General features: G+C 55.4%; 1 protein-coding gene across 1 annotated transcript in view; it reads left to right on the plus strand.

Annotated features, from left to right (window-relative positions):
- The window catches only part of TPCN2 (two pore segment channel 2), a 39,009-nt gene that overhangs the window by 17,413 nt on the left and 5,684 nt on the right, over positions 1 to 15,912 (plus strand). Inside the window, exons 9-23 of the mRNA XM_069066537.1 lie at positions 878 to 943; positions 1,660 to 1,724; positions 3,534 to 3,631; positions 4,666 to 4,747; positions 5,213 to 5,299; positions 5,782 to 5,901; positions 6,041 to 6,100; positions 7,326 to 7,454; positions 8,200 to 8,249; positions 11,168 to 11,267; positions 11,862 to 11,933; positions 12,927 to 13,003; positions 14,503 to 14,584; positions 14,670 to 14,752; positions 15,345 to 15,426. Coding sequence (XP_068922638.1) covers positions 878 to 943; positions 1,660 to 1,724; positions 3,534 to 3,631; positions 4,666 to 4,747; positions 5,213 to 5,299; positions 5,782 to 5,901; positions 6,041 to 6,100; positions 7,326 to 7,454; positions 8,200 to 8,249; positions 11,168 to 11,267; positions 11,862 to 11,933; positions 12,927 to 13,003; positions 14,503 to 14,584; positions 14,670 to 14,752; positions 15,345 to 15,426 — 1,253 coding nt within the window. The remainder of the gene's footprint in view (positions 1 to 877; positions 944 to 1,659; positions 1,725 to 3,533; positions 3,632 to 4,665; positions 4,748 to 5,212; positions 5,300 to 5,781; positions 5,902 to 6,040; positions 6,101 to 7,325; positions 7,455 to 8,199; positions 8,250 to 11,167; positions 11,268 to 11,861; positions 11,934 to 12,926; positions 13,004 to 14,502; positions 14,585 to 14,669; positions 14,753 to 15,344; positions 15,427 to 15,912) is intronic.

The following is a 15,912-nucleotide window of genomic DNA, read 5'->3' on the forward strand; positions in this document are numbered from 1 at the left end:
AGGACCTGCCCAGATTCAGGCCTTTCCTGGGTTTCTTCCTGGGGGCTGAGGTCAGCCCAGGTCATCACCCCCAGCCTCCACTTACAGTGATGTCCTGGAGGAACATTTCATCTCCAAAGTCTGCCTCCCTGGGGCCTCCCTGTCCTGGTCCTGGTTCTCAGCAGTCAGTGGGCAGAACAGTCCTCCACAGTGCTCTGGGCTTCCTAGGGCTGGGACTAACCCCGGGGGTTCCCTCTTACTGTGACTTTCTGGGTCTGTACCCCAAATCCCGCCACATCACACCACGACCTGTCTCTTGTCTCCCACTGCCACTTTCCACTTCTAGTTCTGTGCACTCCTCCTTCCATGCCTTCACCCCCATCTCCTGAATTCAGAACTCTCAGCTCCTGTGTGGGGGATGCCAGGACTCTCTTGGGGCTGCCTAAACTCCGTTAGCTCCCAGGGCTGCCGTGTCCCACTGTGTCTCAGAGCTGCAGAAAGCTTGCGGTCCGTTTCAACCCTTTTCCTACACCAACACCTGCCCAGCCCTGTGCAATTGATTATTTGTGCCCCACTGGAAGACTTTACATTGGGGGAAAGGTTGGTTTTGTCTGATCAGCTGTATCAGTGTTACCAGCGGGTGAGAAATCTCCACTTTTTCTTGGGAAAATGGCCACTGGGTATGCGTTGGGGGCAGGGTGGGAGGGAGAGGGACAGGATCCTTTGCTTATTTTCTTCAGAATGAGCCTCTTGTCTCCCTCCTCTCCTCGTTCTGCCCCTGCAGAGGTTCCCCCCCCGACCCTCCTGCTCTCTCCCCACTTATCTGAACCAGCTCTGAGGTTTGGGGTGTTTTTCTTTTGAATGGTTTTAATTCCTAATTGGGTTTCTCCCCATGCAGTGATGATTCCTGCCTATTCCAAGAACAGGGCCTATTCCATCTTCTTCATTGTCTTCACTGTGATAGGTGAGGCAAACCCCCCCCCTCGCCCTCCCCCGGCCAACCAAAGGCCAGCAGCCCTACTGACCTTGACCCTGAGGGCAGGAGAGGGCCGGGGTCAGCACCTCTGACCTTGGTGGTAACCCCCCACTTTATCATTATGGATTTACCGTGCAACGTGGCCGGGGTCAGAGGGCTGACCCCTGAGACTGGAAGACAGACTCCCTGACACTGTTACTTTTAAGATACTCAGTCTGCATTTCCATGCTGGTGGAATCCCAAGTCATCCCCTCTCTCCTCCTGAGACTTAGGGTCTTCCTAGAGTCTGATGAAGAACTGGAAGGGGCCCGTGAGGCCATCCAGTCTAACGCCCTCATTTTACAGATGAGGAAACTGAGGCCCACAGCGGGCAGTGACTGCCCACTTAGTGCCATGTAATCCATCAGCATTTATTGAACACCCACCTTGTGCTGGCCCTGAGCTCGGTGCTGGGAGTAAAAAGGCCAAAGTGAAAGAGTTCCTGTCCTCAGGCAGAGACACCAGAAATGCCTGCTGGCTTGGGCCGGGTTGGTTCATGTCAGAGGCCAGGCGATGCCCGGGTCCCTGTCCACATGATGCCACCCCTTGAGCGGGGCATCCTGGCAAGGGCCCAGATCGCTAAGCCTTTGCGCAGTTTGGAGAAAGTGCCCAGGACCTGTGTCTTGGCACGTCCTGACCACCATGCCCCACTTTCTCCTTCACAGGAAGCTTGTTTCTGATGAACCTGCTGACTGCCATCATCTATAACCAGTTCAGGGGCTACCTCATGGTGAGTTGGGGCTGGCACCTCCCTCTGGACGCTCCAGCTGGTTGTGGAGGGTCGGTGAAATGGCCTTTGAAGAAGGGCCCCCCCCCCAAAGGCTTGATCAGGAAGGAGCCAGACTGACGAGTGGCTTGGAAGCCAGTCTGGCCTCTGCTGTGTAGGAGTCACCTTTCCTGGGCCTCAGTTTCCCTCTTTGTTGTAGTGGGTTAGATGGGGCAACCTGCCCTGGTGTCCATGGTCTTACAGAAATTGAGGCTGGGTGGGGCACCGTAGGGTGTTTCCCAGGCCCACTTTGAAGGTTGGGGCCTAGACAGTGATTGGGTGGGAAATTCTAGATACTTTGGAAGGAAGGAAGCATTTATGAAGCACCTACTGTGTGCCAGGAAATAAGCACTTCACAAATACTGTCTCCTCTGACTCTCACACCAATCCCGGGAGGAAAGGGCCCTGTGTTACAGATGGAGAACCTGAGGCTGACTTGCTCAGGGTCACACGCATTGTCGGTGTCTGAAGACAGATTTGATTTTTGTGTGCAGACCTGGAGCTGTAGCCACTGGCCGCCTCTCCCTGCAGGGTCCCCAGGGGCCGTTGGCCCAGGGTCCCAGAGCAGGGACATCCCATTGTCACTGAAGCTCCCCGTGGCCGCCCCTCGTCCCAGCCTCCCATTTCTGGGAGTAGGGTCTCCATCCTGCGGATCACCCGGGTCCCAGAAGAGATGGCTGAGGGTCACTGGGGACGTCAGGGGAATGGGCTCCCTGCTCCTCCCGCGGGGGTCCGGGAGAGGGCGAAATTTTCAGCATCATTGTGTTAATGAGCGTACATTTCAGCCGGGACAATTTCATACGGAATAAAAGCTCTCATTATCTATTGGGACTATTTTCCGTATTAATGAGATTGATTTAATTTAATTAATTAATGAGATTTCCTATGTGTCTCTTAGGTCTTCCTATGAAATCTCGTTTATGCTAATTAAGCAAAATGTTGTTGAAAATTTCATTCATTTCATTTCTTGAAAATATACATAATTAATGAGATTTAGTCACCCTGTAGCTGACCAGTGCCCAGGAGTGTGGGGTGGACATGATGGCCTGAAGTCCTTCCCTCCCTGAATGTCTGGGACATTCCCACCAGAGTGTCTCCATTGTGGGCCTCACTAAGGGCCTTGCACCTGGTGGGCATGGAGCTAGCATCAGAAGGGAATCAAGGGGCTCCTTTCCCCTCCCCCCACTTTCCTTCTCTCCCTTTCCTGGTCCTTCCCTCCTGGGGCCTTTGTCCTTGCGTCTTGGAGGCCAGGGTCTGCATTCCTGGGAGAGAGAGACACACACAGAGAGAGACAGAGACAGAGGGAGGGGGAGAGAGAGAGACAGAGAGAAAGGAGGGAGAGAGAGACAGACGGAGAGGAGGGAGAGAGACAGAGAGAGACACAGAGAGAGACAGACAGACAGAGAGGGAGAGACAGACAGAGAGAGAGGAGAGAGAGGCACACACACAGAGACAGACAGAGAAGAGGGAGACAGAGAGGGTGTGAGTGTGTGTGCATGTGAGTGAGTGTGTGTGTGTGTGCATGTGAGTGTGTGTATGTGTGTGTGCATGTGACTGTGTGTATGTGTGTGCACATGTGACTGTGTGCATGTGTGTGCACGTGAGTGTGTATATGTGTGCATGTGAGTGTGTACACTCATGTGTGTGCGCATGCATGTCATTGTGTGTGCATGCGCACACACGTGTGGGGAGGGGTCACAGTGTCACACCTGAGCAGAGTCCCTTGCCAGTCCTCCAGGCTGGGGGCTGGATGTGGTCCCTTCTCCTTGGCAGGAATCGATCCAGTCCTCGCTCTTTAGGAGGCGATTGGGAATCCGAGCGGCCTTTGAAGTCCTCTGCTCCATGGAAGGAGCAGAAATCCATCCCCTGGTGTGAGTGTGGGCACAGCTGGTGCTTCCCGGGGAGGCGGGGCGGGGCAGGGCAGAAGAGGCAGCAGCTTCGGTCCTCCCTCTCCTTTTGGCTGGCTCTGTGCTCATTTATTAAGTGAGATTTCGCACTTGTTCCAGCTCTGTGAGGTGTCCTGGGCTGGGCAGACAGGCAGGAGACCCCTAGGTCCATGGGGGTTGGCTCAGTCCTCAGGGGGCTTTTGGTCAGGTGGGGAGATGAGTCATGTATGCATGTGAAGAGAGCACAAACGCATCCCGTGCCAGCTTGGGCCTTTCACTCCCTCTTTCTGGGCCTCAGTTTCCAAATTAGTAAAATGCTGAGGCCTTTGAGATTCCTTCAGGTGCCAGACCAAGGGTCCTTAGCCTATGGCAGTCAGATGGTGAAGCCTGGGGCCCCTTCTCAGAATGTTTTTAAATGCATAAAATAAAATGCATAGGATTAGGAAGTCTTGTTGAAATGCAGTTTTCAAAATGCTAAAAAAAGAAAAAGAAAAAGAAAACAAAAAAGAGCTCACCGACCCCAGGTTAAGAATTCCTGCTTCTGAGTCTGTGAGCCTGTGGAATAGAGCAGTAGTGGGCATTTCAGGCATTGTGAGATCCACTGATATCAGGGAAGGCTTCTGGAGGAGGGGTCCTCAGAGGGCAGGGAGTGACAGGGCTCTGCCAGGTAGGGGAGTGTCTCAGGGAAGGAGCCTAGCTGTCTGCTGGAGGGACGCTCTCTAAGAGGATTATACTTGTTTTGTTTGACTTTGGGAGGAGTTGGGGTGGACAGAACCTGGAACAAGCTTGAGGCAGGTGTAGACTTGTAGGAAAAAACAACCAAGAGCCCAGACTCTGGAGTGGAGTGGACTACTCAGGAGGTAGTGAGCTCCCCATCCCTGGAGGGATCTCCCAGCACTCACCAGAGTGTTGCAGAGGAGTTCCCGGCCTAGGGGTGACTTGGATCAGAACCTGGGAGCTGTGCTGCTGACAAGCCTGGGCAGACCTTCCTGGGGGTTCTGACCTTGGTCTCCTTACAGAGTGGGAGTTAAGCCAGAAACGTTCCTCCAGGTGATACAGAAAGTGAAAATGAACCTTTACTGCAAGGAAGCCATCGTCCAGGTAAGTGCCCATGCCAGGCCCCGTGCCAATGGGGCATCTCTCTTGTCCTAGCTTGCTTCGGCCCCCATATCAGCTGTGACCCAAAGGCTTCCTGGGGAGCCACATGGAGAGCATCACGGTCTGGCGTTAGCTTTCTGAGGACTGAGATGTCTTGGGGGCAGACGTCTCCTTGGACCACAGGGGGTTTGCACAAGTGGACTTGAGCTTTGATGATAATTTTCCCTTCCCATTAAGGGAGAAATAGGCCTCAACCTTGTGGTTTCTGGGGGTGGCTCTTAAAATGCAAGATGAGGGCTGGGTCCACTGCCCAGTGGGCTGACTCCTGGCTCACCTCTGGAGCCATGCAGGATGTTTTTCTCAACCCCGGCTGGTTCTTTTCACTTTTCACCCCGTCTCCCTTGGAAACAGCTCCAGGCTCTGTGGGGCCTTCAGAGATGTTCATCCAGACTTTTCTCTCACTTGAAGGCTGTTGGGTCCCACGCCGGTGGATTGATGTCAGCTGATCAGTTCCAGAGCGTCTTCAGTGAGCTGGACAGAGACGCGGTTAAGGAGGTCTGTCACCGCTGAAGCTCTGGGTATTTGGGGGGATTTCTTTTAGTCTGTCTTATCTCCACTCACACAGCAGATGCCCAAGCACCTCAAATAACAGCATGGTTCTTCCTAGCAAGCTGAAATTGGTCCCGAGAGCCTCGGGTGGGGAGCGGTCAGGGCTGGACCCTGGCTTCTGTCTGCGGTTGGTCCTGAGTCCTCGGGGGCCTTTCCCTTGCTTGATACAAGAGCACAGTGCCAAGTGACCTTCTTTCTGAGGAGTGTTTGAGGATGGAGGGGGGTGTCCGTGCATAACTGGATGGGCTCTTGGGCGGGTGAATGGGGGGAGCTCATCCGAAGAGGGACGTAGCTACTTTATTTTGTGTTGAATTTCCCGTTTTGTTCTTGCCCGTTGGGGAAGGGCTCTCTGTGGCACGCAGAGGCTGGCTCCAGCCCCTCTGACCAACACTCTTCGCGCTCTTTGTCTGCCTTTGTTTTTTTCCCAGCGTCCACCTCGGCCTGAGTACCGTTCCTCCGTCCTGCAGCGTGCCCAGTCTGTCTTCGGCCATCGCTACTTTGACTACTTGGGGAACTTCGTGGCCTTTGGAAACATTGTTTCCATCTGTGTGAGCATTGTTTCTTTACCCCTCTGCCCTTTGGTTATGTCTTGTCTTTCCTGGATTTTTTAATCAGGGCTTGGGGTGGGACGGGTTTGTGTATGACTGACGGTGGCACCGAGTGACGGGCTCTCTGCTCTCGTCCCAGGTGTTCTTGGTGATAGACGCGGACAAGTTGCCCGGCGAGCGGGATGACTTTGTTTTGGGGGTAAGCTTTGGGGGTGCCTCTTCTCTTTCTGTGTCTGCTGGTTAGCAGTGGTCCGGATCTTCTGCCCGTGCATCTGGCCACTTGTCCACCTCCCTTCCCAGGCCACGGGGGAGACTCTTGCCACCTGCATGTGGCTCATTAAAATGCTTGAACCCCTTTTTTGTTCTGTGACCCGGAACGGAGCCATCAGGAGGAATGGGCAGCATTTTTGTGTAGAAGTGAATGTGGCGGTTCCCTCTCTGCCGTTCTCTGAACTAAACCCTTGGGATGCTCATCTTCTCGAGGGTCGCACTTTCACTGCGGTGAGAGTTAATTCACAGTGGTGGTCCTGAGGCCCCCATATCACCGAAGAAGGACCAATGATGCCCAGCATGCCGGTGCTACCTGTGCTTTATTGTATCAGTCTTTAAAAGCTGGTGATTTACCTGAAATCTGTATCCTTGCTCCCCGCCCTGTTGACTCTGGACCTTGGGGGACCCTGGGCAAGGAGCCTGCCAAACACTGGGCACCCGGGTGTTGCTGTGTGGATTGTGTCACCAGCAAAGCATGTGTTGTGAACAGTGTGGTTGTAGCAGCCTCCTAGGACAGAGGCTTTTTTTTTTTTGGGTGGGGGAGTGGTGTGGAATGGAATGGGATCCTTTCTTTGCCATTTGAGATAGAAAATCATCCACAAGTGTTAAACAGACTCAAATAGCCTTTTGTCATTCTCACAGATCTGGGGCTGAAAGAGCCCTCAGGGGTTGTCCAGTCCAACCATCTCATTTTACATCTGAGGACACTGAGGCCTAGGGAGGCCTGTTGTGTGACTTGCCCAAAGTGGCACAGGAAGTAAGTCAGAGATGAGATCTGCACTCATATCTTCTGACTCTGGGCTAGTGTTCTTTATTGATCATTGTTTCAAATTGAAGGATGCTAGTTGTATGCTGATTCTTGCACAGAATGCTGAGAAGCTTCTTGGTGGCAGACACAGCCCACGTGGTCACCCAGGACATTTGGTCTGTCCGAGCTCCCCTGTTCCCTGGTCCCCTTGAGCCCTCAGGGCCAGCAGGCAGCTTGTGGCTGAGCGGGGCTGGTGGAAGTCCAGAGGCCTTTCGGGGAGCCTCCCCTAGGCCATGGCCCAGGCTGGCCATCGATCCATCCATCCCTCCATCTGTCTGTCTGAGGCATCTTGGGCCATTTCCCTGGGACTCCCCTGACTGGCATTTTCCCATTTCACACCTCCAAGGTCCTGAACTGTTTCTTCATTCTCTACTACGTGCTGGAGATGCTGCTAAAGGTGTTTGCGCTGGGCCTGAAAGGCTATGTCTCCTTCTTCAGCAATATCTTTGACGGGATTCTCACTGTGATCCTGCTGGTAATGGTTACCAACAGAGGGATGGGGAGGGAGAGCAGGCCTGAGCCCCTGCCAGACACAACCTTCTGGTGGCTGACTTCCCCTGAGGGCCAAGGGTGGGCACCCCCCTAATGAAGCCCTCATCGCTTGCCCCCTTGGTGATTCTGGCAGCTCGTGGATGAGCAGGGGGAGGGATGGCGCATCTGGTGGAAGTCCAGAGGCCTTTCGAGGAGCAGTTGTGACAGCTGAACCCTTCAGGCAGGTGGGCCAGGCTGGGCATCCCACAACTGTGGCAGGTCTTTTTTCTTGACCCCATGCATGGCCCTGTTCCTAACCCCCTGCAGCTGGCTCCTAATTTGTCTGAACTCTGCCTCCTTGGGTGCCCTGGAAGGCTGGCCCCAGGAAGACACATCAGCATTGTCTCCAGGGGGAAGGAGCCACACCTGGCTCCTGTCTACAAAGGCTTAAACCCCTGCATGCCAGTGCAGGGTCCAACCCGATGGTTGGACCAGGAGATGCGTGACAGTAAAGGAGCGCCTTCCTGTGGTCACTGGGGGAACAGGGCTGCCTCTGACTGTCCTGGCTTCCTGGGCTCTTCCTGAGCAAAGATCCCTCCTTGGCCTCTGCTCCTGTTTCCTTCCCCAGCCTCCCCTAGGCCATGATTAGAGCCTGCTCTCCTAGAGGCCCCCCCTTGGGGGCAGTTGATGGGATGCAGACCCAGGCCAGCATTACTGTAGTGACGATCTCTTCTCTTTCTTTACTAAAGGTGTTGGAGATCTCTACTCTTGCTGTGTACCGATTTCCTCATCCAGGCTGGTAGGTGACTCACATAGAATGCCGGCCCCTTCTCCCCTGGCCCTGGCCAGGGGCAGCCGTGAGACTGTCTGGGGCCTGCTTACTTAGGTCCCTCAGAGGGTGTGGGAGGACAGGGTCGAGCTGGTGCCTGAGCCCTGCTGACACAGGGGCTCCTGGGCTCCCTGCTCCCCACACTTGGTCAGGGCAGGTCCCTGGCCTGCCTGCAGGACAGCAGGCCTCAGAAGCATGTGCGAGGAGCTTGCCTTGGGCTGACTCCCTGTCAGGCACCGTGGGTGGCTCATCACCCTTCCCCTGAGGACCTGAAGCCTTGTTTCATTTGTGCATGTGGCCGGAGAGAAAGATTCTGCCACCAGCCTGGATGACCCACCTCAGGTGGCACTGGGCTCCCCTCAGACTGGGGAGCTCTGCGCTGCCTAGGGTGGCTTCTCCCCAGCTCTGGGACCCCACATCCCTCTCCCCCACGCCTCAGTTTCTCCCTCTGTAAGATGAGCTCCCAGGGCTTCCTTGACATTCCTGGATTCCCTTTGATTGGAGAGGGGGTGATAATAATATTAATAAGTAACAACAGCAGTAATGAAGATGAAAATAATACAACAGAAACAACAGTAAGCCTGCAGTTTGGCTGGGGCCAGAAGCCGCGGGCTCAGCCCGGGGGCACACATCAGACAGCAGAGTCAGGAATGGCAGAAAAGTCACTGGTCCCGGGCCGAGTCTGTCCAGACATCACTGAGGCAGGGGGAAGTGTCATGGGGGTCTGAAGGGCCAGTGTCTGGGCCTCCAAGGCTTGGCCTCATATCACCCCACTTTACAGATGAGCCTCAGAGTTTAAAATGACTTGCCCAGGGTCACAGAGCTAGGAAGTGCCTGAGACAGTATTTGAACTCGGGTCTTGCTGACTCCAGACCTGGCATTCCAGCCACTCAGTCTCCGGGGGCCAGGGTCAGAGGAGATGCTTCGTTTGGTGCCAGATTCCAAGGCTTGTCATTGATCCCAGAGCTCACAGTTACCTTAGAGGCTGGAGGTCATCTGTCCAACCTCCTCATGTGACAGAGAGGAATCGAAGGCTCTAAGAGGGAAAGTGACTGGCCTAGGGTCACACAACCATTGAGGGCTTGAGGCTGGATTCACACTCAGGTCTTTCTGGCTCTGAGCCTGGCAGCTTTTTTCCTCCTCCTTGTGCCTTGCACCTTTTTTGTGCTCTTGGTAGGAAGACGGTGGCAGATTCCCCCAGGAGGCCTTTGTGGCAGGGAGGAGCCCTTGGTCATCAGGCGGCTCTCCCTCCGAGTGCTCTGATGAGGGAGTGGCTGCCACCTTTGCTCTGGTGCCTCTGGCTCCTGCCGCCATGGTGGCTCCCCTCTTACTAGGCTCCGCGGGTTGGCAGGGAGCACATGTTCCTCTCCTGGGCCGAAGGTCCCCAGGCTGACCTGGGAGCTGGTGCCGCACCGGCATAACTCAAGGCTGTGTGTCCTCTGCCTCAGTCGGGCCGGCCCGGGTCCTGTATTCAGGGCTGGGCACCACCTTCTAGGAAGGGTAAATTGGGCAAAGCTTAGAGGTTTCCCAGGCTGGTCAGAAGCCCCAGGCTTGTGCCATGGTCGGAGGGAGTGGGAACGGAGAGGGGGTGGTTTAGGGATGGGCAGGTGGATGGGCACTCTGCTGGCCTCAGGCTGCTTGGCCCCAGAGGGCAGAAGGTAGGAGGAAGCTGCAGAGATGCACCTTCCTGAGAATGTGTGTTGTCTAAAAGTAGAGCAGGCCTTCCTCTGATAGTTGTGGGCTCCCTCGGGTAGAGGCTGGCTGGCTAATTACTAGGGGTGCTGTGGAGGTGTGTCCACATCTGTATTGGACTAGAAGGTTCTGAGGTGCTGGGACTCCTTGGCATTGAGCTCAGCCCTGGTCCAGCTCGGGTGGTGTCCCTAACTGATAACGCCATCCATACGGGTAATACAACCCTAGGTGCCCCCCCTCTAACAGGTCAGCAAGCATTTATTAAGTACCTACTGTATACTGCTCACTGGGCTAAGTGCTGGGGGTGCAGCAGCCGCTGACCTTGGGGAGCTTACAGTCTAATGAAAGATTTTAACAAGTGCCTTCCTGTTTCTTTTTTTTTTTTAAAGCAATTGGGGTTAAGTAACTTGCTCAAGGTTACATGGCCAGTTATTTCTGGGTGTGGTACTGAGTATCTGAGCCCAGATTTGATCCAGGTCATCCCGACACTGGAGCCGGTGCTCTTACTCGCTGAGCCACCTGGCCGCCCCTAAGCAATTGGGGTTAAGTAACTTGCTCAAGGTTATATGGCCAGTTATTTCTGGGTGTGGTGCTGAGTATCTGAGCCCAGATTTGATCCAGGTCATCCCGACACTGGAGCCGGTGCTCTTACTCGCTGAGCCACCTGGCCGCCGCTAAGCAATTGGGGTTAAGTAACTTGCTCAAGGTTACACGGCCAGGTGTTTCTGGGTGGGTGCTAAGTGTCTGAGCCCGGGATTCGATCTCCAGGTCTTCTCAACACTGGAGCTGGTGCTCTTACTCGCTGTGCTACCTGGCCGCCCCCTTCCTGTTTCTTGATACCCTTTGACACCCAGGATAAAGTTATCATGTTGGTAGCATGCCCACTTCAATGTGATTCAGTCGTATGAGCATTTATGAATGCCTGCTGTGTGCCAGGCACAAAGACTGGAACTGACCATTCCCCACCCTCAGTAGTCCAGAGAAGCTTCACTTCCATGGCCCACTGGCTGCCTTGGGTTGAGCTCAGGGCCTGAGGGCTGGCTCTGTTTGACCAGCAGGCTTGGCATTTCTGTTCTTGTGCCCAAGCTTCCTCGCTCCCGGCGTGGCTCTGCCCCTCCCTCTCTCCTGCCTCTGGAATAGCTCCCAAGAGCCTGAGCCTGGCCTGGCCTCAGCCTCCCCCTCCCCATGTCTCGTAGGAAGCCTGAGATGCTGGGCCTCTTGTCTCTGTGGGACATGGCCAGGCTGGTGAATATGTTCATTGTGTTTCGGTTCTTAAGGATCATCCCAAACATGAAGGTCAGTGTATGAGGTAGGGGTGCGTGGGGTGCCCTGCTCTGGGCCAGGCAGACTGATGGTGGCATCCCCCAGGGGAGCGTGGATCATGAAGTTAGGCTGGCTTAGAAAGGGGCCCTGAACGCCCGAGGCAATCCCTCAGGTAGCCCAGCCCCAGCCCCTTGAGGGGACCCTGCTCCATTCAGCCTTTGTGCGCCTGGCAGCTGGGGTGAGCTGTCAGTGGGGGGACTACCATTAGTGGTTTATGTGAAGGCATCAACAATGCCTTTTGTTTTAAATAGCAATCATTTGCATATTTCATGCTGGGCTGCTCTCCCCAGTCTCCCTTGTAAGAAAGAAAATAGGGTTAAGAAAGACCAGCTGACCCAGCGGCTCTATCTGCCTGGGGATGTCTAATCCCACACCCATGGTCCTGGGGCACAGGAATCCCTGGCCTCTGAGGACCCTCCCCTGAGGGTGGGCAGGCAGGTACTGTGGGACAGGCTAGATCCTAGGGCTGAGGGCCTGGGCATCCCTCCTGCCCAGTAGTGACAGGACAGCCTTTAGTGTTCCTAGCAGCCGCAAGCCTGAACAGGCAGCTGTGTCCCTTTTTTTCAGCTGATGTCCTTGGTGGCTGGGACCCTCCTGGACTTGGTCAGAAACATGAGAGCCTTTGCAGGGATCCTCGTGGTAAGTCAGGCCTGTCCTGTGCCCCTCAGGTGGTTGTTCCAAAGCCCCGGGCAGAGACCACATCCATTCCTGTGCGGGCTCTGAGGAAGGCTGGCCACCCGACCGGAGAAGGGTCTGCCCTTCTCACCCTGGTCCTCCGAGACTCCTTTGGACTTTGCTCCATTGACAGCAGACCCTTCATTTTAAAAAAATCCAATGATGGAAATCCACTTTTGGCTTAAATACTGAAAAAGCCCCAGGGCATGGCCCTGCTGGGGGGACATTTGAGACTGTTTTTAAAAGACCATCTGCCAAGGTCATAGGCTCATCCGTCTAGACCAGGAAGGGGCCTCAGAGACCTTCAGCCCAATTTTTACTCTTACGAAGGAGGAAACAGGCCCAGATCAAGTTGTCTGGCCAAGGTTACACAACTAGTAATCATCCAGGGTGAGATTTGAACCCAGATCCTCTGACTCCTGAGTAAACCCTTTCCCCACATTACAGGCATCTGCAGTGATGAGGAATTCCTCCACTGATGAAACTGTGACTCCTTGTTGTATTGTGGTTGGTGGGCCCTGAAGAGGCAGGCAGGGCCAACATTCCCCCAGGGCCAGCTTGGGCAGGGGACATTGGTCTCACATTGGCTCGACCCTCCTTGGTCACTCATCTGATGCCACCTAGTGGCTATTGGCTAAAAGGCTCGCTCAGGATGAGCAGCCTTCCCTTTCCCAAGGGACATGGGACATCCCTTTCCTTCCCCTGCAGAGCCCAGGAGCCTTCCCTGAATCTTCCCTTGTCCCTCTGGCCTCATTGGTCGTGTTTAATTCTTGGGGAAGAATAAAATCAACTGGCAAAAATTCCCATATTCCGGGACTGCCCTGGCTTTGGAGTCAGAAAACCTGGCCTCACACCCTCTTAACATTCACATGACCTTCCTCTCTGGACCTCAGTTTCCCCCTCTGTAAAATGTGGGTAATGGCTGTCTGAAAGCCCTTTTGACTTTTTCCTTTATAGGTGGTTTACTATGTCTTTGCCATTGTTGGGATCAGCCTTTTTCAAGGAGCCATTGGATCCTCTCCAGGAAATAGCAGGTTAGCCTGCCGTGGGGAGGTAGGGAGAGGGTTTGGGGATTTATTTATTCTTTTAGTGGAGATCATGTGTGAGAGAGAGAGTGCGTGTGTGTGTATCTGTGTGTGTGAGTGTATGTGTCAGTATGTGTGAGTGTGTGTGTGTCTGTATATGTGTGTGAGGGTGTATGTGAGAGTGTATGTGTCAGTGTGTGTGAGTGTATGTCTGTATGTGTGAGTGTGTCAGTATGTGTGTCTGTGTGTGTATGAGTGTGTGTCTGTATGTGTGAGTGTGTCTGTGTATGTATGAGTGTATGTGTGAGTGTGCCAGTATGTGTGTATGTGTGTGTCTGTATGTGTGAGTGTGTCAGTATGTGTGTCTGTATGTGTGAGTGTGTGTCTGTGTGTGGGAGCACTTGTCCCTGTCCCTGGTGCTGCCTCCCTGCTGACCCTCTCACTTTTCCCTTGGCTGTTCCTTTCATCGCCCCTCCCCACACTCAGCCTGGCCTTCCCTGGAGCCTCACTGTCAATGTTTCTGGAGGGTGGGAGACTCTCAGCCTCACTGTTATCTTTTCCTCCGGCCCTGACCCCCCGGGCCCAGAGAGGGCCGTGGTGCCTTGAGAAGTATGACGTTTATGAGGTCACCCCGGCTTGTGACGGGGCGTCCTCCATGATGCCTGACCTTGGGGCTGCCTTGAGGGAGATAGCTTCCTGGCCTAGGGAGGGGACAGTCCCGCTGTCTGTCTTCTGCCCTGGTCCTTCAGTCGGTCAGCACTTTTATTAAGCACTTACATGCCAAGGCACCACATTCAGCACCGTGATATAAAGAAAGGTGAATCTGGCCCCTGCCCCACTGAGGCCATCACATCCTGACTAGGGACACAGTGAGCTGTGGCCATGCACGCACAAGCTATGTGCAGTGTAAATGGGACAGAGGGAAAGGTCCCAGGGCCTGGCCGGGCAGGAGAGGCGTCCTGCACAAGGTGGGCTCAGGGCCTGGGCGCCCCAGTGTAAAGAGGGCCGTGCGTGGCCTGGAAAGGGTCCAGAGGGGCAGCCAGCCTGAGGAAGGACCTCAAGCCCAGGCCGTTCGGGAGGTTTTTCCGGGAGAGAAGACTGGGGGGGAGGCGGGCATGATCCCCACCTTTGAGGCACCTGAAGGGCTGGCCCATCAGCCCCAGGGGCAGCCCCGAGAGCAAGGAGGAAATGACCCCATGAGGGGCCGGTGGAGACTTGGTATTGGGGCACAGGTGGCCTGGGGGGAGGGCGGAGGTCTGGATCCCAGGATGCGTTCATGGCAGGGCCAGACCAGAATCAACAACAGCCACCTCTGTAGCACATTAACGACTGCACAGACATTTGGTCGTCACAGCAGCCCTGCTGGGCCTTGGGCGCTGCTGATGAGCATGCTGGCCAGGTCTCACAGTCAGTCAGGGCCAGTGGCAGGATTTGAATCCGGCTCCTGACGATACCCACTGAGCCGTGCTGCTCTGAGCAGTCTCGGCTTTCTTCTCATGTCTCTGCAGCCTGGTCCATGCCAACAGCACTGCACTGTGTGGTACCTTCGAGCAGCTGGAGTATTGGCCCAATAACTTTGATGACTTCGCGGTGAGTCCTGCCTTGCCCTGCCCCCTCCTCCCCAGTGCCCTGCCCCAACTCCTTCTAAGCATTACTGGTAGCTGTCTGTCCACAGGCTGCCCTGGTCACTCTCTGGGACGTGATGGTCGTCAATAACTGGCAGGTTTTCCTGGATGTATACACGCGGTACTCCAGCCCGTGAGTGGCGGCTTGGGGTGTGGGCAGGGCCGCTGGCTGTGGCGGGTTCCCATGGTCCAGGATGCGTGGCAGGGGAGGGGCGCAGTGGGGCAGCCCCGTGTAAAGCCCCTTTGTAGGGAGCTCCATGCTGGAGGTGGCTTTGAAGCCCCTCTGCGCGGTTTGGGGACCACCTTTTGGGAAGGATGTTGATGAGCGGGAGGTGATCGTGTGGTGGGGAGGGCCCAGAGACCAGGCTGCTCCGAGTGGGCAGGAGGAACAGCCGGAGCAGGGGATAGCTGGGGGGACATCCAGAGGCACCCGGAGGGCCACCCGGGCTGAGGGAGCCCAGCTTGGAGGCATGGAGTCCGGAAGGATTCCCCACACTGGGCTGGCCTGCCTTGGCAGGTGGGGAGACCCCCTCGCTGGGGGCCAGACTAGATGCCCAGAGGACCCCTCGAGCCTTGGGCCGGAGTGTCTAGGCTAGAGTTGGTGCTGAGGTGGCAAAGGCGAGACTGAGGACAGGGACCTCTGCTGGGCGTTTCTGGGGCAGTGCCTGGGGGAGGCTGGCATTGGGGGTGGGGTCACAGGAAGCGTGTTGTCCCCCTCCCCTTAGGTGGTCCAAGCTCTACTTCGTGGCCTGGTGGCTGGTGTCCTCCGTCATCTGGATGAATCTCTTCGTGGCGCTGATTCTGGAGGTAGGGGCGGTGCCAGCTGCCTGATTCCCAGCCCACAAGCTCTTTCCCCCACATCACACTCATAACTGACCATAGCTGATTCCTTCTTGTAGGTGCCCTGGGAGTGCCTCAGGGTGGGAGCCCCGTCCCATGATGTAGCTCTAACCTTAGAGAGTCAGCGCCCGGCACTGAGGAGTGAAGGGGCCGCCCAGAGTCCCCTGGCCAGAATGTCAGGGGTGGGACTTCCTGATGCCCTGGGCCACTCTCTGCCCACACAATCACACTGCTTCCCACCCCTCTACACATGTTGTACTTTTCCTTACCACACAATGGCCCTTTATTGACCAGGACGACCCCCCAGGGATGCAGATAGCGACCCATCCCTCCCCCCTCCCCCCTGGGTGACTTCTCCAGGTCCTTTCCTACTCATTGCCAATGAAATCACCTGTCCAGGCTCCTCGCCCCCCTCCCCCCCTCCCCAGATCCATTTGCTGTCTTGGTCTCAGT

This window comes from Petaurus breviceps, unplaced genomic scaffold (assembly GCF_028583685.1).
Source record: "Petaurus breviceps papuanus isolate PSGF00001 unplaced genomic scaffold, PetGlider_PUasm1.0 90721, whole genome shotgun sequence".
In the NCBI taxonomy this organism is placed as follows: Eukaryota; Metazoa; Chordata; class Mammalia; order Diprotodontia; family Petauridae; genus Petaurus; species Petaurus breviceps.